The sequence below is a fragment of the Ammospiza nelsoni genome, chromosome 3 (assembly GCF_027579445.1).
Source record: "Ammospiza nelsoni isolate bAmmNel1 chromosome 3, bAmmNel1.pri, whole genome shotgun sequence".
In the NCBI taxonomy this organism is placed as follows: Eukaryota; Metazoa; Chordata; class Aves; order Passeriformes; family Passerellidae; genus Ammospiza; species Ammospiza nelsoni.
The window spans coordinates 103,081,855-103,106,457 of NC_080635.1; the positions used below are offsets into that span (position 1 = coordinate 103,081,855).

The 24,603-nt window shown below is 39.5% G+C and overlaps 1 protein-coding gene across 5 annotated transcripts in view; it reads right to left on the reverse strand.

Annotated features, from left to right (window-relative positions):
* The window catches only part of EPHA7 (EPH receptor A7), a 165,710-nt gene extending 141,345 nt beyond the window's left edge, over positions 1-24,365 (reverse strand). For 4 of the 5 annotated variants that reach the window (XM_059467210.1, XM_059467212.1, XM_059467208.1 and 1 more), the window contains exons 1-3: positions 24,146-24,365; positions 20,068-20,132; positions 15,209-15,878 (exon numbers count right to left, since the gene is read on the reverse strand). In XM_059467210.1, the coding sequence (XP_059323193.1) occupies positions 15,209-15,878; positions 20,068-20,132; positions 24,146-24,242 (832 nt within the window). In that variant the 5' untranslated portion in view covers positions 24,243-24,365. Of the gene's footprint in view, positions 1-14,960; positions 15,120-15,208; positions 15,879-20,067; positions 20,133-24,145 lie in introns of those variants that run through there. The other variant, XM_059467211.1, reaches the window with a different exon arrangement.
* Positions 24,366-24,603: the final 238 nt, after the last annotated feature.

Consider the following 24,603-nt stretch of genomic DNA (forward strand, 5'->3'; position numbering starts at 1 on the left):
CCTCTTTGCCTGGGGGGGGTGGGAATTAACCCTTCAATAACCCAAAGTGTCTATAAATACAGAAAAAGAAGTTGTTGCAATGTTCCTGTAATAAAATTCTACTGTATTTGTCCTACATGCCCATAATAAACAAATTATGAATTTTGTTTTCCCAATCAAACTGTTAAAAATCTACATCCCTAAATGCAGAGAAATCAATTCAGTGTTGTTACTGTGTATCCTTCTACATCAGATCCTCAAGGGCCTTTTCAGTCAAGTTCAAAGTATAAATTTAAGGCTTGAATAGTTAATAATGCAAACATCTGTAGAATTTCCAGTCTATTTCAATCTGAGGGCACCAACTTAAGAAATATCACCAAAAAACACTAGGAGCTTATATGGATCATATTCATTACATGAAATGAAAATTATTCTAAAATTTGAATGACAAAATGACTAGAGAAAGGACATAAAGGAGATATAACAGAGCTGTAGAGAATGCTTTTGGGTTGAAGAAAAGCAAAACTGAGGTTCCTTCACTTTTTTTTTTCAAACACCTGCTACTGGACATTTGCTGGCAAAAGAGTAATGGATTTGACAAGCCACTTGTTTGATCCAATTCAGCAATTCCTGTCTTTCTGCATACACCATGGAAACACGCAGCCTCCTATCATAATTTATATATTTTCCCAGATTCTGGGCTGTGCTGCATGTGCTCTGTGCCAGAGTGATTGTTCAAAGGCACCCTTAAAGGCACCACAGCCTGCCGGGGACTGGCTGCCACCGAGGTGCAACCAACAGCATTACAGCAACCCGTGTTCTGCCTAACAGATTTATGGCCAGAAGTGAAGGAGCACGGATTAAATGCTCCTTTTAACACTCATGGCTCAAGTTACCTTGCAAGGACTGGGCATAATTCTCAGGACTAGAACTGATAGAAAAACAAATGGGCAGGAAGACATCAAGCTGATCCTCTACAGAAATACGGAGTTCGTAATAAATTGTGTGCAATAATCCCTTAAATATGAAGATAGAAATACAAAATACAGAGGAGGTCACAAAGTTGGGGGGAAAAAAGGCAATCCAACTTAGCAATTCATCCTACAGATGAATGGAAGTAACAGCCACCAAAACTACGTCTCTGCCATGACATGGCATGGCAAAATGGATCAAATTATTTCAGTTCTCCAGTAACGCTTGTTTTTATAATTGAGGGAGGGGATCGGAGAGTGTGTGGGAATCCATCAAGTAAAAAAATCAAACATTCTCCTCTGAAGGAGAGGGGAAAATGGCACCATTTTCAAACTAGCTGCTATAAAAAAAAAAAAAAAAAAGTTTACCTCAGTCATAAAAACAGTAGAAAAGAAAACCCAGTCATAATTCAGTCATAAAATAAAAATATGTACTATGAAAAAAATGTGTGAAAGTAGCTGAAGTGATTTTTGAAAATACAGCAATACGTATATTTCTTGGAATGAGATGTTTATTGCATACAGTCTACTGCAATATAAAATAATGTAATTGTGTGATTGTACACCAAGATTCATGATGACTTTTTTTCACTACAGGAAGGGAATATTGTCACAGTAATGAGGAAAACACACATTTTTCATATTTGTAGTAATTCCTATTAAACAAACTGCTTTTAGCAAGGACTGCAAGACTGGGCCCTTGCTCTTTGAGTTAATAACAGATGGTTATGACATGGGGCCAATTCCTGTTTTTCTTACTTTCACAAGCAGTCCCAAGGGACTCATTATTATTTATTTTTTTTATGAATAAAGCAAGCAAGATTTTACCCAAGGGAAAACAAGCAGTTTTGCAACAGAAACGTTTGTGGTGTCCTTTTCCACTGGGTAAAAGCAGGGAGCTCTGCCTCATTGCAGGAATACCCTGCCAGCCCCAAAGAAGCATAAAGGAACCCCAGTAGCAGATACTTGGAACAGAGAAAGAAAACTGGCACACAAGTATGAAATTATAACAGCTCTCAACAGATTTCCCCAATATGCTTCAGAAACTGTTATCAGGGACAGAGATTGGCAAGGGATTCCCAGCAGCACGCTTCTTCCATCTGGAGTGGGTGGAACTGCGATGTCTCCCAAAGCTGGAATATACGGGGATTTTAAAGAAGAGGAGACAGATCCAATTTTTAACCTACAGAGTCATGTAATAGAGCACAGGAGCTTTGCCTCCATGGATAATCACAGGAAAAGGGCTCTATTCACATGCTCTTCTTTTCAATCACCTTAATGAGCCGCCCTCTGTCTTAGTTAATAACTGTGATATATTTGGAAGCATATTCAAAAAATTAAAAAATGAGAAAAAATGAGACATTTTTCATCATTGAGAAAAATGATGACAAGTAAGTATCTGTGAAGCAGGTGTTTATCATATGTTGATGACCAGGCTGTTCACTCACACAGCAAAGTGTCACCTCCCTGAAAGCCTCTACAGCCATAAACCACCATACTCTGTTTCTTTAGCTAAGTACTACACCACTGTATGAGCAGGTGCCCACCACAAGAAGCAGGAGGAGCTCAGACACACAGGCCACTCAGCTGAGGGTATGTGGAATTGGTATGTGACACATTAAGAGCTTGCTTATATCCCCCTTTAAAAGGAGGTGTGAGGGTGCCATAAGGGTGTCTCCACTTCACTGAATCTAAATACACTACTGATTCCAGGAGATGCACACAACTGGTATCACTGCAGGTATTTAAAACTCACTTCTGAAGAGATCATAGAGATAGCCAGATTGAAACGCCTCTTCCATCTCTGTATTTCAAAATAATTTACACTAGGGGTTGAGGATTTTCTTCTGCCCGTGGAAAAAATTGCATTAGTATATATCCATTAGGTAAGCACATATAGCACTCCAAAAAGCAACATAAAAAATATTGCTTCAAGCTGAATGCTTAAGCACCTCGATCATAAACAGAAACAGAACAGCGACCTTTTTAATCTATATTTACCACACTAAAATGAACTTTTCTTAACTGTGCAGGTCCACAGTGCAGGAAAGTGAAGGCTTAACTTAAAAATCAAATGAGTCTAGGACACCTAGAAGGATATCCTTCTTTCAGAAAGGACAGCCCGAGCTTTTTGTGTATGGGGAGCTGATCTGTAATGTTTCTGTGTATTCAGATGACCTGAGCAGGTTGTTTGTGCATAGTCCCAGAACAATGTCCATCAATCAATGTCAACATTCTTCCAAGCTCCACTCTGACTGGCAACTGACAGTCAGTTATCTCCTGAATGTTAATTAATAATGAATACCCTTGTCACTGCTTAAACACATAGAATGTCTTTAAATGGCAGAATTATAAAAGTGGGGTTTGTTTTGTGAGAACAGGTATTGCATTTTCATTTAGTCCTTGTACTAAGGAGAGAAATAAAATCCCTTACTCAGATACTGCACATCATTTGTGCTATCAGCCTGTGCTTTATTTTCTAAAAACCATTCATCTCTACTTGTCATGGAATTTTGAATCTTATCTTCTTGGATACATGATTTTTTACAACAATAATACACAGTACACAATGACTGTGGCTCTAAATATGACAGAAAATCTTTAAGATAAAAGATCAAAAGTAGGTATGTCATTGTCTCCTCCTATGTCGCATTTGCCCAGGGAAAAGAAAAACTGTTTTAAAAATATGTCATTTCTCTCCCTTGTTTACCAGTATTATTCACTAGCAATTGCACTGACAAGACTTTTTCAATAACAGGACAAGTAGAGACTTATTTTAACTGACAAACAAAAGCAGACAGACAAGCATATACATGATTAAGACAAAAAAATTATGCCCTTTAATCAGAAAATTTGGTGGCATGCAACTAATTATAAGTGTTAAGTAAAGAGAAGAGACAGTCAGAGATCACAGATTGAGAATTCTACTCCATCTGCACAAGGGAACATGATTTTCAGCCCTGATTATGATTTTAAGCACGATACTTTCACACTTCCCAGTATCAGGCTGCAGATGAAATCCAACTGAGATGTCCATAGGTGAGATAATTAGGTGACAATGTGAAGCTTTGGGATTTGCTAACAGTTAAAACAATATCCATTTCCTGTAGTTATCATTTGGAAGGACTTTATCACTACTCTTTTCTTCTAGTTAGTGCCAATAAAACTGACCACACTTTGAAACATGTCAATTTCTCAATTTCTCTGTATAACAGACAAATGTGCTCTTGCACAGAACAATGTCACAATTATAATATACTCAGTAAATAATATATTGAATGTTATTTTTTCCTGAAGAGCTACCGATATGGAACAAACCTTTTCAAGAAATTGAACAAAAAAATAAAATGGAGATTTATTTCATTTCTTTACTGTGCAAATAAATCCATCAAGAAAAAATACGTTGACATTTTGAAACATGAGAAATCAAATATCTAAGATTCAATGTTTGATATCAGCTAAGAGGCTGTATCATGGGCCTGATCCAAGAAAATAAAATCAAGTAAGAATACCATCTCTTTGAAAGTATTCCAGTCACATCCCAAAACTATCTCTATGTAGAAATTAAAAACAAAATACCGAATATTATCTTTAAAAAAAAAATCTGTTCCATACAATCTTTTCCTTTCTAGTTACATTTTCTTACCTGATGTTTTAAGACTTCAAACAAAGCTATACATTCTAACAGAAACAAGGGAAAAGATCAATACATCTCCATTTGCTTTGACACACAAACACATCACTCTTATAAGCAAAAAAAGAATAAAAATCAGTAGAACTTTTTCTCCAGTTCTACCATTCACCTAATAAATGCATACATATATACACAATGCAAATAATTAATCAAAACAAATTTATGTCAACATTGGAAACACTAGAGCACAAATAGTGAAGATTAAATGGTTTGTATTTTATATACAGGTCTGTGTGTTTTATATATATATATATATATAAAAATAAATAAATGAAAAAGAAAGCTCATAACCTAAGGCATTGGAATCTGTCACTCCATATGAATGGTTCTAACTGCTACACTACGAGAAGAACAAGTTTCAGCAGTAGTTAATAAAACCTTCTAGCAGTGACTGCATGTTGGTTAAGAGACATGCATACCCTATTTGTAGCAAGAGATGCAAGCTCAAAATCTCCTCAGCAAGAAAAATAATTGACCTAAGCCTGGATAACATGAGTTGAGTGAGATCATGTAAATATGGCCAGGGACCACAGCCACATGTTGCCCACTCAGACCATGTCCCACAGACAAATTTTTGAACATGCAATTTGTTCCAGCATTAACAGAGCTGAGCCGTTTGGCACACAAACTGCCGAACTTTTAGGAATACAATAAACTTCACTTACAAAGCCTCAGTTGCCAACATTCTTTAAGAATTTTCATGGTAGCTAAGCAAGGGCTCCAATATTTTATATTAGAGATTTAATGAGTTTCTCAACACCAACTATATCCCTCTGAGGACACAAACTGATTGATTCAAATATGCACCACACACATTTTTGTTAAATGCATCATTTTTTCCTCAAAATATAACCATATAACAATTTAAATAGTTTAGTTAAAAAAAAAATAAAACCCAACCTGGTACAATCAGGAAGTTAAAAAAATACTATGTTTACTACTCACAAATTAACATTAGCTGGTAAACTGAGGGATTTGGAGGACTGGAGGTCCCATGTTATTTCAACTTTTCAGGTGAAGTGGATCAGGTCATTAATACAAGCTCCATACAACTCCTGAGTTTTATTTTGATGGTCCATCAGAAATGGATGAAGGATATCCTGCCCTCTCCTACAAATGGGTCTAGACTTCCATAGGAAAATATGCACAATATGTGCATAATATGTTGTGTACAATATGTTATAAGACTGGAAATAAAGCATATACATGGTCATTTGAGAAAAAATTAGTTCTAGCAACTCCCAGAGGGCATTTGCAGTTTAGTCACATTCTGAGGACACATGCAGTGAGACAGAGAAATGGATGTACAGCAGGTGACATGCATATAGCCATATGAGGCCACATGAGGACACCCCTTTAGTCACCTGCCAAACACCACCTGACCCCCTCACATGAGTTTAATCCACTGTGTTCCATCCACTGCAAAATGAACACCAGTCATCTGGTGCTCACACTCCATGACATATCATACTCACTACATGCAAGGAAAGAATAACAACAAGTTATAGCCACTAATTATGCTAGAGATTATATATTTCACCAGTGGGAAATGTACCATCAGTGGAGTTTTAGGGTCCTGTTTATATTCACTTCTCTGTATACATTTATAGCAGCCCAATATTGCAATTCCTAAAATTCTAATAAAGCATTCATTTAAATATGTTTCATCAATGTAGAAGTTTCAAGTTTAAGTATATGCTTACACTTACCTAAAGCTTTAGCACTTTCCTCAGTAGGAAAACATCAACATATGATGTTACTCTCATTAAGTTAATAGGATTCTTTCCATTAAATTCTGGGGATTGTGCCTCAGCCTGCAATGCTACAGATAGTTTCCTGCATTAGGCATTACCTCCTTAAAACACTTATAACTTGTTTAGTGAAAAGTAGAAACCACATTTTTACACTTTCTCAGTATGTTTTTTTATGGTAATACATAGTATCAGAATTTTGTTTTATAAAAAAAAATAGCAGCAGCCAGCCTGCTGTAGACTTAGTCCAGCCTCTTTAAAGCCTTAGTGTACTTCACAATTGTAACAAAAAATAACTTTTGCATTTATGTATACTAAATGCATTGCAAAATATTAACAGTAATTATGTTTCTCAATCATGTACTTCCCTCTTTTTCCCATCAATCACACACATTTGAGGTATGCACTGGTATCAGATGATATTAACAATTGCAGTTAATTAGACTTTTACTGGAAAAATGCTTGGTACTATTATTGCAGGAGAGCCATGTCTTGCCAAGAGACACATGTAACTAACCCAAATCATGAAAATTACGAGATTAAAGTATCAAATTACCCTGGGTAAAAAACCCTGATGTTTGTTGGAGATCTGAGCAACTTTATCCTCCTTAAGACAAGGAGCGGGGCCACCCAGCTAAATAAAAATATATAAATACATGCCCTAACAGGATATAAACTCAAGAAATACAGTATTTGAGCCCAATTCTTACTGCATGCAAGTTTTATACTTGGTTGCCTTTGCTACTCTGAATTAGACTTATAAATTAGCTTGATATTAAGCAAAATTTTCCAAAGAGAATATACGGTCAAGGAGATAATTTTTCCTAAATGGAAAATCTTTTCTTAATGAAGAAAAATAGAAGGAAAAAAGTGTTACATATTTAACAAACACTCTCCTTTTTGTTGGTGTGTTGTGTTTTTTAGGGAGACTGTGATGTCAGAAGCAGTCATGAATGAAAATGTATACAAAAATACTTTCACCAGAGCCACCAGGCACACATTGCTGACGTGTCTGAGAGCAAGAAATGAAACACAAGATTACCACAGTTTCTGCTGTGAACTATTAACTGGATACTATTCACTTCCACATATAACATATATTTTTCATTATTATTAGGTGCAAGAGAGCTCACTGTGACAGACAGCAGCAGCACAAAGATTAGGAAGTGCACAGGGATAAAAGCTTCTCTCACGAATGTCTTAAATAAAAATGCCTTAAATGCATTTGCTACTTCTGCTGTTTGCACAATAATGCTATGCTACAGAAGAAATTAGACACACCATTCTGTAAATAGGGGTTTTTTTTATGAAATTAAAGACAGGTAATGCTGACTTAATAGTGAACCTGCCCTTTTTTTGATTCTCTTTGATGCCACAGCACTCTGTGAAGGATTACAGCAGAAATCATCTACATTTTTTTCCTGTCAAGTGCTTGGCTTTTAATAAGCTCCCTGAATATTCTTTTCAAATTCTTCGAAAAGGAAACTCCTACAAATTGTTTTACTCTCAATTTGACTGCAGTCTTAAGTTTTTTTATAGAAGTAATACTTATAGTACCTCTAGGAGAGGCAAAAAACAACACAATTAAGTTATATGTATATAATTTTTATAGCTTAATATTAAACTTCAAAGAATCCATTTTGACTTTAAAGATAATAATTTGAATATGTTTTATTTGTTTTCAATCTAAAAAGTGTCAATACACACAGTTTGTTGTGATAAACTGTGTAAAACTTATTGTTTGTAATAACTAAATTAGCAGTGCAGACAGAGCTTGCACAGTACACGGCAAGCCAGCTAAGTCAAGAAGCAAGAATTAACTTCTTACTCTACAGTACAAACATATTAACTGAAAACTTACACTAAAACTATCTCCACAGTTTCTCAAATAAAAACAGAAAGATATTCTTAAGGATTTAATACTGCTTAATATATAGGAACTGTTGCTGAGGAGCAAATATTTTCACAATAACAGAGGAAGTTACAGATGCATCAAAATTCAAAACCTAGTCTAGTTAACCAAACATTTTGCCCACATTTTTTGCCCACATAATTTCCTTTTTTTTTTCAGCTTCAGTACCAAACATAGATCTTGCCATATGGTTGTCTCACTTCTTAAATAAAAACTGCAAATTCAGCCCTTAGGTTTCCTTATTTTCAAAGAAAAATTTATACTTTGAACTACAGCCTTCTTGAACAACTTTCAATAGCATTTCACCACAGATATAATAGATGTTTTACAGATACATGAAGTAATTAGGTAAGTAGTTATTAACATGTTCTTCTCTTTTCTGTGATCAGTTGTTCCATTAATTGATCCCTACTTTCAGTTTCTCTGTAACCTACTATTTTATTTTTTCAGTTCCTGAAGCCTTGTTTTCTGGATGGGTTTTGCTTCACTTTTTCTTAAAAAGATAATAGTCATATTCAATGGAATGCATATACACTTATGAAACTCCTAATGAGGATTATATGTGACTTCTCCCATTTGTACTCAGAAATTGAAAAATACTTTGATTTATTTTTAGTGGCTAATTCTGAGAGGTTAACAGAAACCCTGGACAAAACCAAAAAACCCACACCAAAACAAACAAATCAAAAAACCCTCTCAGAATTTCCAAGCAAGCAGATTCTTTTTCATGTGGGAAAATTTGTTTATACTTAGAAACATAGCAAACTTAGAAAACGATAGCAAAGCCATTAGACGCCTATTTCACCCTTCACAAAAGATTTCTGGGCAGGAAAGTTTGTTTCAGAAGCAAAACGTATGGTTTGGGCAACAGACTTGACAGGATGAGATTCCACTTGTAAATACCAACTAAAGCTTCATTTAGAACAAACAGCAGATACACTTTATGGCTAAGGAGTTAATGGCCCAGCTGTTGAGCAACCGTAGCTAATTCAGCAGTGGCATCCCAGACCCGTAAAACAGACAGTTTTAGTGCTTTTCCTGTAACTAAAGGGGATATTACGAAAATTCTCTTAAATTTCATTGCTTGTTTTGTTTTCATTTCAAAATCTGTGCACAGCAGTTGATCTGACCAAAAAACCCAAACAACAGCCATGCAGCAAATTTAGTTGAACAAATTCATGTTCATCAAACCTCAAGTAAAATGCAAAACTAAAATTAATTCCTGGAGACAGCTGAAGCTGGGAAGAGAGGCAGGCCAGAGGGCAGAGGAGAAGAGGCTGGAGAGAGAAAGAGCTCTACATTCAATTCCATTATCCAACAACCTCACTTCTAGGATGTGGGCTCCTGATTGCCCATTTGCATCTGCAATTTCACCTCTTTCAGTTCTTCTGGAGCAAAGCTACTAGTTTATTGGGAACTAAACCTGTCAGTAGCTCTGCAGTTAATTCATTTTAAGGATCACTCTGATGGCATTATCAATGAAAACTAGATGGTTTTGACTGCCTTCATTACTTATCACTTTGACTTCTCATGATTTTACTTCTCCCATCTCTTTGTCACATTTGGGAGAGAATGTTGTATCACGAAACTATGACGCCCTATAATCAGACTTATCAAACTAATTGAGATACTTCAGGCAAAGCAATGCTACATAAAATCAATTGTGTCTTAGGGACAAAAGACAACACAGAAGAGACCTGAAACAGATTTTATGAAGCATGAAGGCATCAGTTTGTTTCAGGGAATGGCCAGTCCTGACCAGTGAGAACACCAGCCATTTTGTGTTACTTCATTTGGAAAATACTTCCAAAGAGATCATGTTTAACAGTGGACATACTCCTGTCCCTTTCTATCCCCTGTGCTTTCACATCCAGAAAGCAGCTGAAGAACATGAACAAAGTACGTCAAAGAAATCCAAATTACATAAGAGAGACAAATAAATTTGTAAAAACCATCCTCTTTATGAACACTAGACTGTTTTGAAAGGAAGATATAGCAAGAAAATATATATTTGTACCACACCTCCCTGACAGGAAGTCAGAAGACTATAGGGTGAATGATAGCCAAAACATTCAACTTTCTACAAATTATAAAAGGGGGCTTGAAGCAGAAATTAAAGCTATTTCATGCTAGAAGCATCTTCAGTAATTCTTAACCATCTAGCTAAAAGGTCTTACTTTCACTTTAAAGTATCTAGTTTATTTTCCTGAACCCTGCTAGGATCCTTTGCAAAGATACCTACCTTTTAAACTTTTTTTTTAATCAAATAGTTAATATTCAGCTGTATGTAGTGCCTGATACCAGATCCCACTGGCCTTTTTTTAAAAAGGAACAGAAAAGTTATTTAATATGTTAGGGAATAAAAAGAGAAGGAGATAGATGCTCTAGTGTTGAACTTCTACGGGCTTCTGAGAAAATGACAAGACTCAGTGACACAGAGATACCCTCATTCTCTGCTCAGGTTCAATTAGCTGAAACTAATTACATTCTCTTCCCTAGAGTAATTTTGGAAGCAAATGGAAGAAAGGTAACTCTTCTTCAAAAGAGGAAACATTTAAAGTCCTGATGATATAAATGCCATTGAAAAGTTTTCTACCATTTTCCCCATCTTCACAAAGCAAAAAATTTTCAAGTTGAAAATGCAGGAATGTCAGCATAGGTTACTTAAGTTGCAGGTCACACACATCTTCTGTGACACACACCCAGAGCTGAACTCTACACCCAATTCACAATATGTGCAACCTGGGCTTTTGGGAAGCATAGTAATATTTGTTTTAATTACAACTTATTCACATTCCCATCTTAATTCATTGTCCTCTATTAATAAATGTGTGGCACATAAACTCCTAAATGGAGTAACATTAAAAAAGAAAGCACACAAGAAAGAAAGAAAAAAAATGAAAACCAAGGGAAAAAAAAAACCAAAAAAATAAAACAAAAAACCCAAAGAAAAACAAACCCCGCAACCACACATACTTTACCACAAATACATGGCACATGAGGCAAATTCAGTTTCTGGATCTGTTATCAAGTAATATCTAACAAAGCAAAGAGATAAAATGTTTGTCCCAAAAAGAAAAAAGAGAAGGAACAGATGCAGCTTGCTCTTTGGCACAGTATATAGCACTTGACAAAGTTTGGAAAGAGAAGCCTGTAGCTCCCTTTTTACCTCACCAAGACAAAATGTACAAATAGCTATAATCCTCTCCTCATTTGGAGGCCAATAAAACAACTGCTAATGCATACAGTATCATAATAGGTTTAACAGTAAAATGCATCCATTTGGCTTTCCCTAGGAATTTGATTTTTTGGACTTGGTGACCAGTGATTTATGCAATTTCTCAGTTCAGTAATACTAAGAGAAGCTTCATACCTTCTGAAATATCACTCTACTGCTCTGATTGAATAAACTTAATTCTCTCCCTCTCCACCCCCAACTAACATGAAACAGATGGAAAATACATTATAGTAGAAGCTCTCATAGAATTATTTTCACCTTCAAATATCAATCACTGATCACAGTGTATTCCTTTACATGCATAACATATCAAAGAACTCCACTGTGAGAAAAGTCCAAGCTAGACCTATCGGGAGTCCACCACAGATACCGAGAAGTCCATTGGCTTTTTGTGGTTGGGGTTTTTTTGCTTGGTTGGATGATGGTTTTTTGGTTGACTGGATGGGGATTTTTTCCACAACAGATGCAATAGATAGTGTTAGAAGAAGTAAATACATGTAAGTACCTTTCTGGTACTGCTGCTAGGTACCCTTCAAGATAATCATTTAAAATGTACGATTTCCACACCTAAGTCTAGTGCTACACACCATCAGATCTAAGATCAACACTCAGGAAAGAGTCTCCTTGTACATAAGCAAAACGATCTGCAGCTGAAAGTTCAGAGGCTCACCTGGTTTCCTCATGTTCTCATGTTTGTTTCACACAGCTTTAAGATTTTGCTTTAAATTGCATTTGTGAGCTCTCTGAAATTTGGCTCTCTTACGTATGTTTTAGACCACTGAGGTCACAAGGATTCTTTGGCACTTGTACAGTGAGAAGTAATCAGCGTACATTCAAAAGGAAAAAAAAAAAGAATAAAAACTCAGTTTGAAAGATCAAGCAATGAAGAGGGAACACAGGGGACCTTATTTTCCAGGTTACGTGTTTCACCACTCACTATTGTTTTCTTCCTTATCCTTCCAAGCACTACAAGTTACTTACATTCATTAAAAAAAAAATAAAAATAAATGCATCCAGTGCAGAGTTGTGTATAAATCAAAATTCAATTGTTTTAGTATCTGAACTCAATAAATTTCACAAACAGGAGAGGACCTGTATGCAAAAGGAACACATTATTCAATCACAGACAGCCAATCAAGCTAGCATAACACAAATGAAAATCCCTGCTGAGTTACAGGCTGAAGAGATATTTGGAACTACAATGTGGTCATCTACTTCTGCCTTTGCTACAACAGATAAGGTATTATTCTGTATCTTTAAAAGACAATCCTACTGTGCTAATTCAGCAGAGCTTTAGCAAGTGTGAGAGAAGAATCACAGACTCTGTGCCCATCCTGACAGAGCACAATACTTTCTGCCCTGAGTAGTCCCAAAGAAGTCACACAGCATGCCAGGTACAAAGTATTTGCAGAAGTGAGCCCTCAGACAGGGCTACAAAAGCTCTGGGTTAAGGAAGCACACACCAACTTGCTTTCTCTTGATCTGTTACACAGCTTGACAGTAACAGATAGCCAGTTGCATTAGTGTCAATGTACAGATAAGTTTCTCTCAATATCTGTCACAAAAAACAGACGCCGTATCAGTGTGCCAGCTGCATTATCGGTCACTACATAGCTGATCATACTCAATAACATCCTCAGCCCAGACAGGACACGCAGACGCAATTACAAGCGTGTGCCACCGTCACCCAGATCGGTCTGACTCGGAGCTGCCGCCTCGGCGCGCACTCGACGAGCGCCTGCCCGCCACCTTTTCCCTCTCCAACACATTAGCCTGCCTCAATATGGGGCCAGAGTTTGTTTTGAAACTCTTTACAGGATCACTGAAAGAAAAGAGGAAAAACACCATAAATGATCCCCTGGACTGCTTCCAGAGTAGCGTGTTCTCCTAGCGATTGCTTTGGAAGCAAGCCAAAAATAGGAAATGTTCTTGCAAATGAGCACGCCACCAGGCTCAAGTACAAGTTATCATTTAATTCTTTTGTCAACATCAGCGCAGTTAGAAATTAGGAAGCCTGTTCAAAAAACAGGTTACTTGAATTCCAGTCACCAAACATCAATTTCTTCTCTATCTATCCCTGCCTTGCTCACTCAGCTCATGTCCCCCACTCCTTCCTAACATACACGGGTTTTTTTGGGATATTTTCTCTCCCTTATTGAAAGTCAAATAAAATTAGTATATTAATTACATCAAAGATAACTAGGTCTGTAATCAAGAGCAAATTAGCTAAAAAAAGGAAAAAAATCAGTCACTCAGAAAAAAAATCTAAAACCTCAACACAGACTTCTACAGGACACAGCACTTAATATTTTTAACAGACCTCTAATACAGTCTACTGAACAGTTTTGCCAGGGCAGTTTTTCACATTACAATTACTCCTAATGAGATCACCCTCTGCAGTGTTTAAGACTTCATCCTTTCCCAACAGAACAATGAAAGATTTGTGTGGAGCTACAAAGACCTCAGATCAACTCCACTCACTTCACCTTCTCCTGAATTTCCTCATAGGAACTCGTCAAAAGCAGAACTGTGTTTTTTCATGTGGACAAACTATTAATAAAGAGACTCATTTACTTTTTTTTAGGATGTCCCAAATCCTCTACAGTTTCTGAAGTCCTCATCAGACTAAGGCACCTCAGACTTAGCGAGCACTGCCAGCTTTGTTTTTGAGATGATGTAAATTTCTCCTCTTCAGAGATTTGTGGGGGCTCTTCAACTTTTTCACTTACAGTATTTCTCATCAACTAACATCTGCCTATCTTGCAATAAACAAATGGTGATAGAACTCCTTGTATCATCTTGTGATAAAAATGATAGACCTTGTACCAAACAAACTGCAGATTCTCTTGTTCTCACTGGAAGTAAAGACAATAAAATATTTTTCTCATGCTAAGCAGAAATGTCTTATGCCTATAGCCCCAGTAACAGCAAGGCTAGAGGTAAGTATAATTCTAGGAACATGGTTAACTGAATTAGTCTTGAATCAGGAAATACAACTCTGTACTGCAAGTCTCTGATCTGCTAGTATTTTAAAATGATCACAGTGATTCAACTGAAAGCCAAAAATTTAGAGTGAGTTTTGTGCAAAAAAAAATAATAGAAAGGATATCATACTTTATTCTGAAAATCTGATATTCTATTTGAAATATCTGTCTTGCATTTAGTTTTACAAACTTGACACAAACCTCTAGCTCAGTTTTGATTTTGGGTATATTCTTCCCCTTACTAACCACACCCATTTTGTCTACTACATCCATTTTAGCTTCCTTATAATTATGTGAAAGAACAAACTGTTTACCTACTCATACCTGACGTGATTGCTACAATGTTCTGCGATAGGTATGATTTACTCAGCCTTACCAAAAGGTACAAGAAACACATTAATCAGTTAATAATTTTAGTCCCGAACCTATCTTTATACTTAGGACTTCAACCTTTTTCTTTAAATTTAAAACTACATTGTGCAACCACTGATTTTCATAATCAGACAGACTGACTGATTTAGATTAACCAACGTGAACTTCACAGATTGAGGATCTGAAGACTTTAAAAGCAGACTGATGATGCATTTCTCCTTAAAAAAAGAAAAGAAAAATAAAAAACACAACATAAAAATCTGGTAGATCATGACCTACAATTTACAGCAAGTTGTGGTTTACTTACGTTCACATGTGTCTCCTTTCTGCTGGTATCCTGCTTTGCAGATACACTTTCCAATAGGCACTAACCACTCTCCCTCCGCGCTACAGTGCATCTTCGGCGAGTTCTCCGCCTCCTCCTCCGCGCTGCTGACACAAGTTCCTCGCACTTCAACTAAAGAGGAAAACTCTGAGCCAGTCACTGTGTCAGGAAAAATAGCTAAGTTCTCAATGATGGACCAGCACTTCTTGTAGTAGACTTTGACAGAGACCAAAGCAATGCAGGCCCCTACGTCCTGAAACGCAAGATAGAATCCTTTTTTGGACAAAGGTCCAATTTCTCTCACCTCTGTGTTAAGTTTCATTTTTCTCTCCCCAAGATCACCCTGGGTAAAACTTTCATCTGCTGCAATAGTGTCTATTTTTACATATTGGTTTTCTCGGATACTCCTGCCAGTGTCGTAGTCTGTTTCATAATAATACAAGTTAAAAGTTTCTTTACAAGTCCCCAGAACTCCAGGAAGACTGTTACAATCCCTCAGAGTGAATTTCAGTTCTACAAAAATCCTTTGTGCATTGCTTTTTGCAATCCAGTTAGTCCGAAGCCAGTTGTTTTGGTTTGATTCCATCACCTGGCATACCTGGTATGTTCTTATAGGAGTGTAGTTTTCATCCAGTCCACTAATTTCTTCCCACTAAAATGATAACAAACAGTTAGTAGTAAACAAGAAGTATGTCACCAGTTGTAACTACTGAGTATTTAAAAAAGTTTCGCACAACTCACATTTCCCTTCTTTTTAACAGTAAGTTGTTAAGAATACTGTTAAGCACCTAAATGAAGAAAATATACGTTAATGCAGGAGTAGGCTCTCTCTCCCTTCATGTCTTTCCCACATACAACTTCTAAAAATCATTGTCATATCATGGGCATAGTTGAAATGGGCTTCAGAAAAGGCTGTTTAGCATACCAAGCTCTGATTTCACCCTGCACTCACACACATTTCTTTAATGTCACAATGGTTTTTGAGTGAGCAAAGACCAAAAGGTGTGAGGCAGCTTCTCTTCCAAAGAAACCTAATGTCAGTGAAATCTTAGAAACTGAAATTACTTAGCATTAAAGTACATAAAACTCGTGCATATACAGCTTCCAGTGAAACTTGCAGTTGTATAGAAAGCATGGGATCGGGTCCTGAAACTCATGAGTCAGATGATTCTCACCCCCTGTGATCGAAATGGCATAGAAAGAGGGCAAGAGAAAATTGACAGAATTAAAATTCTGAAAGAAAGAAAACATTTTAGTCGTCTCCCTTTCTTTCAGTGTACCTTCTGCTTTATTTACAAACTGAAAACGTAAGTAAGCCACTGTTTGTCCAGGGGCTGCAACCCTATTAGAAGGGGCAAACTTCATTTAGCTGGGAGTTCCAATGAACCATGAGACTACATACAGAATTACAAACAACCTGTATGACTGAAAGCTCTCTGGTTCAAAGCCTGAGTTTTGTTGATTCTCTCTCTTTAAGTTACCAACTGTATAACGAGCTGGTAAGCCTTTAACAATCCCAGAGTCTTTAACAGCCTTTGGTAGCGTGGGAATTTGCACCTCCAGCAATGGCAAACCTTCCACTGAAATCAACCAGGCAGATCTGCCCAGGTGTAACCAAAACAATCCTCCTCTCTCACCTTTTTTCACATTTCTCGTAACATTTCAGTGCCTGCAGAAACTGAAATGCAGCTGTAGTAAATTAGAGGAGGGGGGTGAGCTATCGTCACCCCAGGATACAGGCAGCCATGACTTCTCTGGATGGCACTCAGCCCTCTGGCCCTGTGTCAATAATGCACTTAAGCTCACGCTTAAGATCAGTGACTGTACTTATGAGCTTAATGGTAAGCACATGCTTAAGTGCTTTGTGGGACTCGTACAGTCGGCACCTCTGCAGGAGAGAGCATCCACTGACATTCCTCATGCCGGCAACCAAGCACGGAAGGCATTGGCTTCCCAGATCAGGAGCCACACAGTGCACATTACTCTGCAAGCCTATTTGACAGCAAATGAGACCATTTTCACGTTGTTGTCTGTTTCAGGAAAAAACAGATGTGGCTGAATTGATGCTGGAAGTTATCACCACAAAATATGTCACAGCTGCAGATGCTGAAATGCACAGAAGTTGTAAATATCAAAGCGCATCTCAAGGACCTACAGTTAATATAGATGAGATATATACAGTGTTATATATTATATGCATATGGAATTAAATTATTGAAATAGATTATTAAATGCTCATGGAGTTAACCGAAGTGATTGCATATGGAACAGTATTAACCTCTGAACAAAAGAATGTCCATCTTCATAACAGATTTATTAGAGCTGAATGAGTAATTTCTTTCACCTCTATGAGAGCTAGAAAAAACAGGACCCTGGACTGAGAGGGTTTTGGCTAGATTACGATAATAAAAAACAACTCCCCATTAAAAAAAAAATCCCATCAAGATGACAAAAAAGGCATAAAGCCTAAAATTTTGCCAGGTAATGCTATGTCCTTTGAGGTTTCTTTGAGATGGTTTTGGGTTTTTTTTTGTTTTATATTTTATCTTGTGCAAGCAATCTTCCCTTAAAACACCAAGCCAGATTCTTCAAGGAGCTATTCAGTAAGACAATGCATTCCATCTTTGACATGAAAGTGACTCTCATGCATCACACAACAAACTCTATCTCCTTGAGTTTTGATGTAGATTGCTCCACCAAAACAAATTCCCATTTCTCCTCAAAAAAACCAACAAACAAACAAAAAAAGGCAACAAACAAAATACATTTTACAAAATCAACCTAGTCTTCGTAATACAATGCAAATGAGTTTTCTCAGAGTCAAAATCCTACTACATGAGACTAGCTGGCATCAAAGAGATTCTTATTTTTACAGTCAAGGAAAATAATACATTTCACACAAGAACCACTACTTTTTCTGATCCCTAGCATTAAGCACTGGAACTATTTTTCCATATTTTGCCAAAGCAAAAAAATTAGGGAAATGTGATTTTGATGCAATTATGCAATCAGAGTGTCTGCAGTACTTCAAGATGTTTTCACCTATGGCAGGTGAGGTCACCATTCATTGAAGTTTTCTTATAGTGAACAATTTCACAGAAAGAAAACTCCACTTTTCTTTGTCTTACTGCAAAATATGGTGCTATACATGCAAATCTGTTTGAATATGCCCTGTTCTATTGGTTTCAATTTATGGTATTTTAACTTCTTCGTTATCCTAACAGCATTAAATGTAGCATTTGCAGTTGAATGAGGCATTTAACGAGTGTCTGACTGATATATTCTCTACTGTGATTAAGCAGTAGTTTCTTTCAAAATTTTCTGTGCTCATTCCCATGAAGTCTTTATTGCATAGTAAATAATTCAGTAATTAAAATTATAAAAACATTTATTTTCAAAATTACATTATTAAAATGGTACTTTTATGTTAATTCACAGACAACTTTTTCTGAACACTTCCACACATGCAAATCTAGCAATTAGTTTTAATTCACTTTTAATTTGTTATTGAAATTCACTTCTACCTCTGAAACTCGCTTTTCACTATTTGTTGAACAGGACTCTCCTTTCATCTTTCAGTATGATGATGTGCAACACGTGCTGACATGCCTTTCATTATCTACAGGTTAGCTTAATATAAGTGCCACCAAGGTAATCTTCCAAACTCCTCTGGCAAAGGCTTTAATCAGTGCAAAACCCTAATGCTGAGGTTATTGGCCATCATACACACTGAGCCCGTGTTTCATTCCCTCTGAAGTCCTTAGATTAGTTCCCAGTTTATGCTTGTATTGATACTACAATCTTGCTTTTAAAGAAAGACACTTCCACGTTTTCATTCTTCTTATTTAAAGGATTTGTTACACTTTTATATCCCTACTCACACTTCACGCTCTTCTGGCTCCAGATTTCTTAATGAACTGCAGATTAAGGGACTGATCCCCCAAGTTCTTGTTCATGCAAGGCATCACAACAGATTCAGCAAGACTGTGCCCATGAGCAAGAACTGTCCATGTAATTTATGACTTGTCAGACTAAGTTCATGTAGGACTGAGTTAAGATAGGACAATATATCCATTATATCTTTCTGAAAATGTTCTTCCTCAAGGCTTGAGGAAGTTTTTATAACACTTTTAATTCAGGCTGAAAGCAGGATTTTCCAACTTTACATATATAATAAATAAGACAATAAAACTGATGTTTCTAAACATCTCATTTTTATAATGGTGTAATTTACAATGGTACATTTAATAGAATGCCAAAAGATTAATTTGTACACAAGCTGGAGGTGGCCTTAACCACATAATTCATGCCTAGTTCCAGATATCAAGCTCCTCAAGGCTTGGGGATGTTTCAAGTTTGGAATGTCATTTCAAACACATCTGCAGTATAAATATTTTTATTTTAGAGCACTTCAATCTGTGCTATTCAATTACAAAGAAAACATCGTAAACAAATTTATGATCACCCATTCTACAGAAAATGAAAAACATATTTTTAGAAAGTTTCCACACAGAAGCAGATCTGTTGTTAGTAAGGGAAGAAAAAAAGTTATTTAAAATACTGTGTTACAAATATACAGTGTAATCCTTTGTACAGCACAAAGAAATACACTACAAAACAAAAAAGTAACAAAAGTTTCCAAAGAGCCACTTGCTTTTAATTGGCTTGTACATTTGTACAGTGTAACCTGAAGTTTCATTCTAAAAATGAAGAAACCATAAACACTTGGTATGATTACTGAGAGAAATATGAGGGGGAACTAGTTTAAAGCAGGTCTTTCAACCGCTTCAATAAACTGACTACTCATCTTTAGGAAATTAAGTTTTGCCTGCAGTACTTACCCCATTGGGAGGAGAGGAAATCCATTCCAACTCTGTCTGTTGTGCTTTAGAGTCCAGCAGTATTACTAAAAAAAGGAAAAAAAATGAAAATCCACAGCTTGTTAAACATAACACGAGGGGATTTAAAACTAAGGAACAAAAGACAAATTTTAAAAAGTGGTAGAATTAACATAATTTTTGTACGGATTAATATTTCTTTTTCCTATTGTTAAAAAAATTAGCTGCAACACCAACTAGCTATTTATTTGTAAATAGACAAATGATTGTCTACCATTCACATAGAAGCAGATACACATATCTGCTTATACATAAGAGTAAATACATAAATCTTTTCAATTTCATTGCTTAAAACAAAGTGAGGGGTTTTTAGTGCTCTGAAGTGCTATTAATCAGTCATTAAGATGCATGCTCCCTCCCTCTCCTTTTTCATAAGGACATTTTCCATATGCTGGTCATTACAATCAGCTTAAAGCACACAGACATTTCAACACATTTCCAAGCTGTTTTATACAGGACCAGTCTATACCTCGCTGAGAGTCACATTGAAAAAGCAATGATCTTTTTTGAGTGTCAAAACGAAAATACTTTCACAAGTATTTTTATTTCACAGGTAACAGCAATAATTCTGCAAATAAATGACGACCAGGAATACAGAAAATAAAAGACTCTGCAATTACACCTCGCATACACAAAATCAGACTAATTCACTTTATGGTAATAGCATCCTAAAATCTTCACATTATAGTGACATTTATATACAGAAAGACATCAGTTCTAGCAGCACCACAACTATTTTCAGCTAAATGTAACCCTACCTCCAAAAGTGGTTAATCACAGCCCAATAAACCAGCTCTTTAGTAGCATTCCTAATTTGAAGCTACTCCATATACCTTTAGCTAATAGGCTATTTATAACTTCATACACAGCATTTCTGTGCTGTCTAAGATATTTAGATGTGTGACTTAAGACTGTAACTTGAAGCAACTTTTGCAGGTCTAACAAAGCAGTTTTAATTCTAGCTTTGGCCCTTTCTCCAAGGAGAATTTAATACAAAATTACAGCGAATTACTAAAAAGATGCCTAAAAATTCATTCAGCAATACATGGAATGTTAGCTGAACACAAAAAGGTAGCTTCAAGGCCTGTATTTCAGTAATGAAGTGGAACTACTCATTAAGGAAGTTTGATAGTCTCCCTCTAGAAAGATTACCTGCTTATGTCATTAAGGTTGGATTCAAGGGGCTTTACTTTGTAACACTTTCTATAGAAAAGCAGGTGGTGTATGCGGCGGCTTGTTAAACAAGAACATTTATAATGGTCCTGGAAAAAAAAGGTACCACCAAAAATTTAACCGTTTCAGCACCAGCAGGCTACGGCTGCAATTCATTATACTTTTTATTTGGCAGTAATTCTCCATCACGTAGCAACGGGTGAGCACATCAGAGAAAGAAAAGATAACAAGCAAACAAAACAAACAAAAAGAAAACTCACAAAGAAACAAACAAAAAGAAACCCCAACACAGAAACCCCTGCTCAGCAAACACCCCTTGTAAAGAAATCGTGGCGTTCCTTCTGGCATCCAGAGTTACCGGGGAAGAGCTTCCCAAGCCAGCGGCTGCTCCCTGCGCGGGGCGACCCGCGGCTGTCACGGCTCGTTCAGCAGCGCGGAGAGCGATGCGGGGGACGGCGCCGCGCCCCCCGCCGGCAGCCGCCGGGGCTCCGCAGCGTCCCGCGCAGGCAGCGCACCGGGAGCGCACCGGGAGCGCACCGGGAGCGCACCGGGGCTCTGCGCGCTCCCTCCGCGGGAACCTGCGGAGCGCCAGAGGAGGCGGAGAGGCGGCGGGCGAAGCGCGGCTGCGGGCAATGGGCTCAGCGGGGCTCCGGCAGGCGGGGAGCAGCGGCCTCTCGCCTCCGCGGGGAGCCGCGCTGGGGCTCCGGCGCTGCGCGGAGCTGCGCGCAGGCGGCCGCGTCCCCGCGCCGAGGAGCGGGGCTTGGTGGCCGAGCCGCAGCGGAGCTCCGGTCCCGCGGCCGCCCGCGCCACAGCCCCGACAGCCGCGGCTTTGGAGGAAGCGCCCGGGACAGCGGCCCCAGAAGGGAGCCCCGAGCTCCCGCAGGCACGGAGCGAAGGGACAGACATCCCGCCCAGCTCCCCGTGTCCGCGCTGGACCCGAGGGTGCTGGCCGCTGGCAGAGGGCTCCGCAGGTACCGCGGTCACTTTCTCGGTTAGAGAGACAGACGGGCCCTGCCCCGTTCCTCTCTAGCATCTCACCGCGGCTTCTACTGAGCTACAGAAAGGAAACTCGGAAAACTTTCCAGCCTTTTACCCCTCCCATCCCTTTTCCGTACCCAGCGGGGAGGGGTAGGAAACCACGCGGGGCTGCTGCCACCACCGGCGGGGCCGGCGGTGAAGCTGCAAAGTTACTTTTTTGTTGTTGTTGTTTTGTTTTGGGTTTGTTTTGTTGTTTTTGGTTTTTTTTTTTAACTCGCTCTTTTTTCCGCGAGAGTTTTCTGCGCTTGCAGCAGGTAGCCGCTATCAATCCCTGTCTGCCGCTCGCCCCCTCCTGACCCTCCTTTGGCTAGGTGATTTTCCCCGAATATACAGACATTATACACGCACGCTCATAGGTATAGATGCCTATATAACCATCCACCACGTATAACACAGGAAAAGCCGGGATAGGCTACCAGTGGGAAGCTCCGGCACGGAGCAAGCCCTTCGAAGGGCAGAGCGGGGCAGGCAGCCCGCACCCTCCCCGTCCACCGCCCGGCGCTTCTCCTCTCCCCACCATGGCTACTGCTTAGTGCTCTCCGCGGGAGGGTTTCTGTGCTTCACAGCCCCTCCGAATAAACTTCCGAAATGCTGCCACGGAAAGGCTCCTTCTTCTTTCCCTCTCTAATCTCGTCATCGACTTCGTCTTTTAAGGGCAGAGTACATTTTAATTGAGGGATTTTTTAAAGCTCCAAATGATATTTTATTGCATGCCAGAGGTTTAATGAAAAATACTGACGCATCCAGCTGAGGGGGGGGGGGCAGGGAACCCCAAACGCATACATATGCAGAGGCACCGAAAATGCCCTGCCTTCCCCTTCCCATGTCATGTCGTGTGTGTCTTCATTCCCCCACCCCCGAAGATGGAGACGGACCTTCGCCTTCGTCTGTCAAGCGCGAGCAGGGCGCTCCTTTAAAGCATTTCGGATTTTCTCAGCGTGAAAAAAGAGACTCCCAGATGGGCTTTGTGAATTGATTTTAAACACCTCCATCAGGCTCTGATACAAAACTGACTGATTTGTCTCCGTGCGCGGGGGAAACAAATGTGCGGGGTGCGCCTTACACAGATACCAGTATAGGACTGACGAGAACGGGGAAGCTCCGTTGTGCTACGCAGAGGGTGTAAGAAGCCTAAACCTCTCTCCAGCGATGCCGGGGGAGAGCACACACACTGCAGGCACACTAAGCCGGGCCGTATGTATCCTCTAAATACATGTCCAGCCTGCACGGCTGGGACGTGCCCAAGGGCACCCCGACGCTCCTGTCCCCGGTGTGTGCCCGGCCCCGCTGAGCCGGAGCGCTGCAGGCCCCCGGCGGGGAGCGCCCCGCAGCCCCAGCCCCGCGCTCTGCCTTGCCTCCTACCGAGCGTCCCGAGCCCTGGAACTCGGCCCTCAGCCCCTGCCCAGGGAGCGGCGAGGCAAGCCGCCCTCCCCGCATCTCCTCCCCTCCCCGCAGGAGCAGGGCTGGCACGGGAGAGCGACGCTCCCCGGCACGGATACCCGGGATACCCGGGCCGGGAGCTCTCCCAGTCCCGTTCCTCCCATCACGTGCGAATGCCTCGCAAACCTCATTCCTGGGAGCAAAGGCAGTTGTCCCGGTCCCTCACACATACACACGCACAGCCCCCAGTGAATGCCGTGCTTTTTTCTCCCCCCCACCTCGCTAAAAAGTCTTTTTTATTTTTTTTCCTGAGAGGGGGGCTGATAAGCAGCTGGCAGGGGCAGAAAGATCCCCTACTGACCCATCAAACAGACTTCGTGGGCAAAAGCAATAAATAAGCTCAAACTTTTTGTTTTCCGCATCACCTTACCTTCTTTTGCAGCCTGTGCCTCCCCCGTGTGTGCAAAGCGGAACAGCCAGACGGAGCACAAAATAATCCAAGAAGGGAGCCTACTTTGGAAAGCCATGGTGCACGAGCGGGGTGATTTTATATTTCTAGCTCTCTATTCCTAGACACTGCCACTGCCGCCGCTTGGTGGGTGCTAGAGGACGGTGGAGAATTTGCTGTGCTAGTCTATGGCTCGGCGCTCCCTCCCTCCAGGCTGCCTTTCTCTCTTTCGCCTCCTTCGCCTCCGCGCCGCTGCCCGGCTCCCGCACCGGGCCGGCCGCCCGCCAGCCCCGACTGCAGCCCGGCCGCCCGCGCCGCGCGCCGATAATATCAATGAGGGCAAGGGGGCGGGGCCTCAGCCGTGGAGCGGCCCGTCCCTCAACGTGACTGACAGCGCCTTCTGACCAATCAGCAGCAGCTATCGGCGGTCGGCGGGCCGA